The sequence below is a fragment of the Pan troglodytes genome, chromosome 1, assembly GCF_028858775.2.
Source record: "Pan troglodytes isolate AG18354 chromosome 1, NHGRI_mPanTro3-v2.0_pri, whole genome shotgun sequence".
Lineage (NCBI taxonomy): Eukaryota > Metazoa > Chordata > Mammalia > Primates > Hominidae > Pan > Pan troglodytes.
Genome location: NC_072398.2, coordinates 218603903 through 218614037, shown reverse-complemented (window position 1 = coordinate 218614037; position 10135 = coordinate 218603903). Strand labels below are relative to the sequence as shown.

General features: G+C 47.5%; 1 protein-coding gene and 1 non-coding gene across 2 annotated transcripts; both read right to left on the bottom strand.

The window, feature by feature from the left end:
* Positions 1 to 1132: 1132 nt before the first annotated feature.
* LOC129138503 (U6 spliceosomal RNA) lies at positions 1133 to 1239 on the bottom strand. Its single transcript, XR_008541813.1, has one exon. It is a non-coding gene; the product is annotated as a U6 spliceosomal RNA (small nuclear RNA).
* A 1808-nt stretch (positions 1240 to 3047) lies between these two features.
* LOC129143176 (PRAME family member 8-like) lies at positions 3048 to 6806 on the bottom strand. The gene is made up of 3 exons (XM_054678085.1): positions 5790 to 6806; positions 4834 to 5409; positions 3048 to 3920 (listed from the first exon to the last, which is right to left on the bottom strand). Exons 1-3 carry the CDS (start codon positions 6074 to 6076, stop codon positions 3359 to 3361), a joined length of 1425 nt encoding a protein of 474 aa, XP_054534060.1. The 5' UTR covers positions 6077 to 6806; the 3' UTR covers positions 3048 to 3358.
* Positions 6807 to 10135: the final 3329 nt, after the last annotated feature.

Below are 10135 nucleotides of genomic sequence, written 5' to 3'. Positions count from 1 at the left end.
ATGGATAGAAAGAGAACAGGTGATTTTTAGGGCACTGAAGCTACTCTGCATGATGCTATAAGGGTGAATACTTGTCATCATCAATTCATCAGAGCTCATAGAATATACAGCACCAGATGTGAACCCTTAATGTTAATTATGAACTTTGGGTGATAAGGATGGTTCGTGTGGTTCATGCATTGGAACAAATGGACCACGCTGGGGCAGGACGTTGATCCTTTAGGAGTCCGTGCTACAGTGGGGTCATGAAGTACGTGGGAATGCTCTACTTTCTGCTCAACTTCACTGTGACCTTATAACTGCTCTAAGAAAATAAATCATATTTCCCTAAAAATATTGCACTTCCTTCCAGCTCCAAAATTGTATAAATTTAAATATTTTTAAATAAGAGCATTTCTTATTCATTGATCTTCAAAATCAGTTTTGAAGGTGTCATTTTATTTGAGACTCAAAACCACATTAAGCATTTTTTAAATCTACTTTAAGTTCTGGGATACATGTGCAGAATGTGCATAGGGATACATAGCGATACATATGCCATGGTGGTTTGCTGCACCTATCAAGCCGTCATCTACGCTAGGTATTTATCCTAAGGCTATCCCTCCCCAACACCCCCACTGCCCGACAGTCGCTGGTGTATGATGTTCCCCTCCCTGTGTCCATGTGTTCCCATTGTTCAACTCCCACTTATGACTGAAAACATGTGGTATTTGGTTTTCTGTTCTTGTGTTAGTTTGCTGAGAATGATGATTTCCAGCTTCATCCATGTCCCTGAAAATGACCTGAACTCATCATTTTTTATGGCTGCATAGTATTGAATGGTGTATATGTGCCATATTTTCTTTATCTAGTGTATCACTGAAGAGCTTTTTGTTTGGCTCCAAGTCTTTGCTATTATGAACAGTGCCACAGTAAACATATGTGTACATGTGCGTTTATAGTAGAATGATTTATAATCCTTTGGGTATATACCCAGTAATGGGATTGCTGGGTCAAATGATATTTCTAGTTCTAGATCCTTGAGGAATTGCCACACTGTCTTCCACAAAGGTTGAACTAATTTACACTCCCACCAACAGTGTCAAAGCATGCCTAATTTCTGAACATTCTCTCCAGCATCTGTTGTTTCCTGAAAAATATGGAACGTGTCACGAATTTACATGTCATCTTTGTGCAAGGGCCATGCTAATCTTCTCTGTATCATTCCAGTTTCAGTATATGTGCTGCCCAGACCAGCACAGACATTTTCTTATTTTTTCTTTCTTTTTTTTTTTTTTTTTTGAGACGGAGTCTCACTCTGTCCCGCAAGCTGGAGTGCAGTGGCACACTCTCGGCTCACTGCAAACTCTGCCTCCTGGGTTCACGCCATTCTCCTACCTCAGCCTCCTGAGTAGCTGGGACTACAGGTGCCCACCACCACACCCGGCCAATTTATTGCATTTTTAGTAGCTACGGGGTTTCGTTGTGTTAGCCAGTATGGTCTCGATCTCCTGACCTCGTGATCCACCCATCTTGGCCTCCCAAAGTGCTGGGATTGCAGGCGTGAGCCACTGTGCCTGGCCCACAGACATTTTTAAAATATTGCACTACATACTTTAAAATACCAAATTGCCATTATAAATTAAAATTTCAATATATATATTCAATATGTATAAATGTGTTATATATAAATCACAATATTTATTCTCTATAAACTTTTACATAACAGCAGATTTTTGGAGATACCACTCAATATCACCCTGTTTGCATCAATAAATTACACCAGATGGTCTGAGCAACCAGCAGATGGCACATGAGTCTTATGGGTTGGAAATTTTTATCTCATGATCACTAGAGATGAACTCAGTCCTGCCTCACCCATCGCACCCTCTGCTGGCTGCTGAGGCTCTGCTGTTTGGGGGAATCATGATTAAGTGGTGGTGGCATGTAGAAGTTGAGTCCCATTGCCTGCCCTGGGTTTCTGCTGCCTCCCTGTTATCAGGAATAGAAGGTGAGATTGAAGTGTGAAGAATGCTGGGACTTCTATTAGGACGGGAAAAAAAAGAACAAGATGCATGTATTGAGCTCTTACTTTATGCCAGGCCCCATTCCAAGTCCTGGCCATGCACCGTCTCATTGGGTCCTACGATAGTCTCATAGGGTGGTGGCATCATCATCTTCATTTTACAGGGAAACTGAGCCTCTTGGCTGTTTCGTGCCCAACAGCACCAGCCCCTGAGTCCTCGGCAGGGTTCTACACTTACGTGCCCTTTGTGTAGGGTCCCTCAGCACAGGTGTGGTCATTAATTACCCACAGGCACTTGATCATTATCCACCCTCTAAGGATGTGTGATTCCTACTACCATGCACTAGTCTTCCTTCACAGGGAGAAAAAGGAGGAGTTAAGAAAAGCTCTTTCATTGATGTTATAGGTATTATATGCCTCCGTAATGTCAGCATTTTGCTAAAAGGGAATTTGGATGTCTTTATTGGCCACAACTACTTTAATTCAGCAAGGGCCGCTACCCACCATGACAGGCATGGGTTAATGATGCCCTGAGGCTCCTGCTCGTAGAGTGTGGAGCTCTCCTTCCAGGGCAGGGCCACGCCTTGGGCAGTGAAGTCCTTTCCCAGCACAGGTAACGGTCAGGAACTGAGAGCTCTGAATCCACCCATTGAGAGTGAACAGGGTCTTGGCATTGGGACAGAATGAGGGCACCTGAAGGGGCTTAACTTCAGGGGCTGACACTCACTTTACACTTAGAATGCTTCAGGCCCTGTGTGCGTCTCTCATGTGTATTAACCCATTAAATAGGCACAGAGAATAGCAAGAAGGTAACAGATGCACAGAGAGAAGAAAAGAAAAGGTGGGAATTGATCCAAATGATCAAATTCCATTTTGATGGCTTGATTTCCAGGAGCTGAACCTCATCAGTCACAGACAAATCAGTGCCTTATTAGCTCGATCAGTAACTGGACTTTTTTAGGTTTAAATTGTTTAATTGTTAAGCCATGTTAAGCAATTATAGAGGACACCAGAGAGTTTCCACTCAGTTTCCCTTTATTTCTGACTGTTACTTTACAACCATCTGTGCAGGGGTAACCCTCTCATGTGTCTCTCCTCCCCGATTCTCACTCTAGCAATTCAGATTGCCATTTCTGATTCTCTGGGACACAGGTCTCTAAAGAGCCCATCCACTCCAAGTCAACTTTTCCCCCAGTCCTGCCCCTCCTGCATCCTCATTCCTTTCCCATTCACACTGAGGAGGCATTTGAAACGATGGGTCTGTGCTCCCTTTAACATGCATTCATGGCCTAGGTTTCAGCTGCGAAATGACCAGAAGAAAGCTTGAAATATATCCACCCTGATGGCAGGCATTCAACAGAGGCAGTGACTGGGCTCCAGGTCATAGGAGGCCCTGATGCCACAGCGAGGGCAGGGGACGGTGCAGAACACAATGATCTTGGGCTGCCTTAAGTCCCTCAGTGTCTTCATCAGCTCAGCCCCAAGTTCAGCAAATCTCCCCCAGCAGAGAGCACCCTGGGTGTCATAACTCTCCAGAGGGGCAGGATACAGCTCCAGGCTTAGCTTGCTCAGCCCGACGGTGTGGCGCAGCAGGTTCTCAAGGGCAGCCATGGAGATGAGGTTCCCACAGAAGCTGAAGGTGCTGAGCTGGGAGCAGCGGCTCAGGACAGGCAGGATGGCGCTGAGTTGGGAATCCATGATACCACAGTCCTCTAAGTCCAGGGTCTGCAGGGTGGCCACAACTTGCTCCAGCAGACCTGTGAGGGGCTCAGGGCTGAAATGGGTCAGTGTGACGCCCCTCAGGTCCAGCTCCTTTAATTGACGGATGCTCGGGCACCAAGAGAGATGCTTCAAGTCTGACTCTGACAGCAGGCAGTCGGTCATAACGACCATCTCCAAGGGGGCCTGGAGACACCTGGGAGAGAACAAGAAGGAGTTAGAGGAGAGAGGTGGGGATGACTTCAGAGTGAGAGATGACGCTCTCCATAACCCAGGGCTGCTCTGCTCATCTGAGGATAGTCAGCACCTCGGGTTTGGGAATGGAGACTGTTCCTTCAGTGCAGTCCCAATCGAGGCTCAGTCCTTCACCATCACCGAGGTGACTGGATCAAGTCCATGAACTCTAAGGCTCCCTTTCCTCATCTGTCAGGTAGAAAACCACATCACTGGGCCACAGGAGCCCGATGGAGACACAGGCCTAAATGACAAACCCAGGCAGGATCCTGCAACATCAGCTGGGGTGGCCAGGTTGCGGGGGACCCTGACATGCCTGTACCATCAGCAAACCATCTATCACTTTTACCATTCTTCACTCCTGCTCCCTCGCCCTCTATTCTATCATCATGTATTTCAATACATTAATTACCGACCTGGAGCTCAAAACAGGGTGCTGACAGGGAAACACAGGATTTTGCCTGTTCACTAGGCAGGTGAGGATAGACCTCATATTTTAAAATATAGGAGTGTGATGGGCATTCTCTTTTTTAGTGCCCTCTTCACCTCCCTATTTCCCATCATCTTAACTTAGACACACATCCTCAGGAGGAATTCACAAATGCACTCTCTTCAGATCTAAACCCTGTAGTAGCTAGTTTCCTAGCTTGGCACCTTCTCTATAGCATCTAGCCCAGGAGATCCCTCTGACTTTATTGGGATGGTTGTGTGATACCCATATCAGGACAGAGCCACCAACAGGATAATGCATGGATATTCTAGTGTCTCCTCACTCTTACTTCCTCACAGGCTCACAGTGCATACCCACTGGTGTTTACTGTAACAAAGAAAGGCTCTGCTGTGGTCTGAAGAGAAAGCTCACCATCCTTCCTCACCTGAGCAGCTGGTCCAGGTGGCCTTCAAGGAAAGAGACAGAGTGCATAAACAGATTCTGGAAATAGTCCAGCTTGAGGAACTGAGAGGTGAATCGGGCAATAAACTGCCCCTTGTTGTCTGGGGGAATGCGGGCAGATGCATGGATGTTGAAGAGAACAAGTTTGCGGAGATTCCTCATCTGGCCCAGGTAAGGGGCAAACTTGACAAGAATGGACAGCTCCCAGGGGCAGCACACTTCCACCTCCTGGATACAGTCAAGCTCCACCATGTTCAGGACCTCTATGATACTGTGGATGGGCATTCCAAAAACCTGCAGCTCCTTGCAACACACATGCAGTAAGCCTTTTCTCTGCTTGCCCCACTCTAAGAGGTGGGTGAGGCATTCATCCAGTGTCCTGTTCTTGAGACAAAGGTCTATGAACACCATGAATGGCTGCTGCCCGCCTGTCCCTGGACAGTTATCTGCTGTTTGCTTCTGACTCGGAGCCTCCGGGAAGGATGCAGCAGCTCCAGACAATATGTCGCAGAAGTTCTCATCCACATTCCTCAAGTCCAGCACTTGAAGTTTTGACTGCCTGTGGGTAAAGGAGAAGAGAGGCTCCAAACTAAGGCAAGGACCTGAGCTTTTATTTACATCCCAGACATCAGCTGTTCTCCTCTGCCACTTTTCCCTCTCTGATTTTGTCCAACCCCTTTGCCCTCCAGATTTTGCCTCATCCCCATTGCCTGTAGCTTTCAGAGCCACTAGAAGAGAAGTTTCTGTTTCCTCAGTGGACCCTGCATGGTGAGCAGTCCTTTCCCAGAGGGGCTGGGCAATGGCCAAGGCCTTCCTGAGCTTCCTCACTGGCACCATCAGAAGCCTCTGGGCCTCCATTGTGCCCCTCCTCCTCCTGAAACAGCTGTCCCTACCCTGGACAAAAGGGCCCTCCCCACCTGGACACCTGGGTCACCTCACCTGGGGCGAACCTCTTGGGTCAGCAGCACATCAACCCCTTCCAGCACAGATTTTAACGACTCCAGATGAGGCGACTTCATCAGGGACCCTAGAGGGAGGCAGGTGAAAGGCCAGGCCTGCACCATCGTTTTCAGGGTTTCACAGCGTCTCCTGCTGAAGGCTTCCATGAACAGTGTGGGGAAGAGCTCCCTGGGCAGCTCCTCCACGGTGGAGATGGCCAAGGCCTGGTCCCTCAGCAGCCTCTGCCTTGCCAGCTCCAGGAGTCTGGGTGGGGCCCTGATGCTCATCTTGATGAATCTGCAAGGGAAAACTCTAGAGGACAAATCCAGAGAAAAGGCATCACTCTAAGGCCAAATACGATCACCTCATCTTCTCCTATTGCTAATCTCATTGCTCTGGTGGAGGTGGAAAAGCCCTCAATTCCCCCCAATTCCATTCTGCACTTGGTGGCCACAAATCTGTATCTGTGCCCCTGCGACTACCACAAAGAATGTCTTCCAAACACCAAGGAGGGGACCAGGTGGCCAGTGGCCCATTAATTTCTATGCATTGCTCCAATGAAACTCAGGATTACTGGGATCTGTCACTCAGGATCCTGAAAGCTAAGCTCCACCTTTTTGAGGGAAATTTTTTTGCTACTTACCACCCAAAAACAATGAGAATGACTGTCCTGTGGCCCCACACAGCCTGCATTCTCAGTTTACACAATTAGCATGCTTGGGGAAGACTAAAGTGACTCCCTAAAATCAATGCCATTTGTTTTTATTTTGAAAAATTATAAGAGAAACTATAAAAGCAGTGTGGCAGTATTCTAGAGCACTTGGAAGGTGCGGATGGAAACACTAAGTCTCAGATGAAGGATCCAATACACATCCCTTCCACATACTCACAATCACCCACTTAGGGACAGAGTCTAAGGGCAGAGATAAATCCCATGTTCAGAACAAGACTCGAGAAAATCACGATATCACCAAGTGTGTGAACTCTAGCTGAAGGGCACAGAAACCAGTAACTTCACATGTCAAGACATAAAAATTCATCCAACTGTAAATTGTTAATATCTTTTTTAAAAAACTGCTTCAATAAGAATTTTGAAATGAGAAAAATGAAGCAGAAATCAAAATTCGAGGGATGAAGTCAAAACTATATTTAGAGGAAAAATCAAAACCTACATCTGTTTAATTGAAAAAACAGACAGGAAATTCTCTGTGCCACTTTGGGCTGCGTGTCACCATCCCTGACTGGCTGGCTGCAGATCAGATGGGCATGTTCCTAAGGAGGTGGTGACTTACCAGATCTGGACTCAGTTTGCAGGATGCTGGGATCTCTCAGAGAATCAAGCAGTAGCTCCAGGCACCAGGGCTTTGGGTCTCTCCTGTGCAAACTCAGGAGCTTTTGTTGATGTTTCTAACCACACCCTCCCCTTCTCAATCACCAGCTTCCAATCAGAAAGTGATGCCTGATTAGATTCCGAAGTTCCACCTAGTTAATCCTGATTGAGTTTTACACTTTCTTCTGATTCATTGATTAAATTAGATGTGCATTTATGAAAGTGAAAGAATAAATAACAGGGTGAAAGTCCAAAACTCATTAATTCATTTATTCCCCAAACACTGATGAAGTTTGACTAATATGTGACCTTCATAGTGACATGGAAGGTTTAATCTGTTCCTGGCATTAGAAAGAAAAAACAAAACCTGATGATATCTTTATGGAAAAATCTGTGGCCACATCGAAATTATCAACACGTTTCGTTAAGACAGTTAAAACAGCTTTAAAAAGACAGTGATGTCCACCCTAAGAAAATGGATTAAAAAGCTCCTTTATCCAATGGTCACCTGGGTTTTATGTTTTATAACAGGGCAGGTCATATGTGGGTTCAGGTTGAAAAGGGAACCACGGAGGGTGTGACTGATCACAAGACTAAGGTTAAGGCTTCACTGAAGGAAATCAGGACAGAGTGACAAAGTGAGGTGGGGGCTGGGCAGGATGGGACCGGGTGTTCTAATAGAATCCTGGAAAGGAACCAAGACAGCATAAAACATGGTGGGTATTTTGTGGGCATCTCCACAGAAGGATTGAAAGACTCTGTCTAGATTGAGTTTAAAAATTAAAAAGGGAATAATTACAAAAGAGACAGTGCAGACTCCTCAAACACGACATTGTCTTTGAGGGCAGAGGAGGCAGATACAGTCTTGGCCTCTACTACAAGGGAAAGCGTGTTTACTCCCAAAAATGATGGGCTCGCCTCAGAAAATCAGCCTGGGAAGATGGAATCTGAGAATGTGAGCTGGGGCAGATGCCAGAGGAAGGAAGGAAGGAAGGGAGGGAGGAAGGAAGGGAGGAAGAGAGAGAAACTCAGCCTTCCTGTCTTTAAGAACGGTGCACACATCTGGTTGTATTGTGTGCAAATGTACAATACAGTTCCCCAACAAAACCTGGAAGCTCTATTTCATGTTAAAAGATCTGCTAAGTTCAGGGATGGCTCCCATCCTAAGCAGGATCACACAGTCATTCTTCTGCTATTTTAGGGCACAAAGTAGCAAGAACGTCCCCCGCCTCCAGAAAGTCCTCCAGGCCTTTCTCTCCCATTCCATATGAAACCCAAACAGCTCGGAGATGCCACTGGCTTCCAAAACTGCAGTACTTTGAAGGATGTTCTCCATCATGGAATATTTCTGTAAATGTTCTTTCTCCACATTTCTGACCTCACTATCAATGCCCTGCTATGTGTGCAATCGAGTTAAACTGAAACGTGCTCAGTGCGGCTTCTACTTCACCTGCCCTCACTTTGTGAGCCTGAGGCTGAGGGTGAGCTCAGCACCAAAGGTGATCCTGAGTGTCTCTGTTGATTGAGCATGCACAAGGCACAGCAGGGACTGGTACCATTCATCCAAGATCTCAGCTCTCCCTCACGAGGAATCTAAGGCATGTTGCTATATTCCCCATTTTTAAAGTGGTGACCCTGAGACTTGGCTAGGGAGAGGAACCTGCCCGTGTTCAGGCAGCAAATGATGGACAGACCCCTCAGGTGAGGGGCTTAGAGGATCCCCTAAGGATTTCAATAATCTAAATGTTGAAAAGAACTGATTGACAGACTTTCCCTTCCTGCCCAATTCAGAAGGTCCAGCACCATCCCCAGGACCCCATTGAGAATCCCGCACATGGGGGCATTTCTACCATGTCCTGTCACCTGTTCTTCTCAAGGTGCTCATCTGCTGTCAAACTCAGAGCAGCCTTCAGAGCCCCTCTGAGAAGATGACCTGACCCCTTCTCCACTCACAGAATCTCCACCAGAATACCAAAGCTCCCCCAGGCCCTTACTCAGGGTCTCTAGAATATTTCTGAGCTTCTGTTTCCCTCCTCCAGCCTGAGCTGTCAAGGCAGGTATCTCTTTATGCATCCTGGATACCTCAGCCCAAATCTCCTGAACAACAGAACATGGCCACAATGCTGGGAGACCCTCACCCCAGAGCAGTCATTGAGGAATTCTCCCAAAATTCTATTGAGCTATTTTGGTGAACATGAGAAGCCATAAAGCAGGGAGTTCCTCAGCTGCTGCTCTGGCCCTAAAGAGGCCCCTGGGACTGGACTGCTGGAGGGTGACCCTGCCTGGCACGCAGGAGACCTGAGTCCTCTGGTCTTCCTATGGGTGCCAGGCTGAGAAGAGGTCCTGGGAAATGTCCCGGTGCAGGGGCCATCCCTTCCCAGGCTCCCCTGACTCAGCCTTAGAGCTGACAAGGCTGCACCTGGAATGCAGTCAGTCTGTTTCTGTCCAAGTCAGGTCTCTTCTTAGCCTGAGCTGTTCACTCTCTGTGCATTTCTAAGAGTCAAACTCCCTGTTCTGGCCCTGTTGCCCTTCTCTGGTCCTCAACCGGGTCTGATTCCAGGTCAGATTCATGCACATCGTGAGCTAAAGTAGGGGCTTCCTCTCTTTCTTCCTCCAGTCAAGTCTGAGGACAAGGTCACTCTGAAAGCAGACACTTGATGCTGAGGGAGGTGCTCAGAGCCTGGGGTGGGAGGAGGTCTGCACCCTCACTCCGGGCTGGACGGAGCCAGAGGGACTGAAAGTAGGAATGGGGCCAAGAAGGGGCGTGACCAGAGGAGCTGATGGGGCTGAAATAAAGGGGAAGGAAGGAGGTGGCAGCAGAGCAGGCAGCCAGGTTCTCTGGCTCTCACAGAGCTGTGTCTCTGAAAGGCAGGGACTTGTGTCTGAGACCGTGGGGCACTGGGGCTTGGACTTGGGTCTGTGAGTTCCCAAGACATTTTATGTGCCCTGGTCTGAATGAGGTTTTAGTGGCTGCCCCATCCTGCCCCAGGGGGCACAGAGTCAGGAGAGTGGGGAG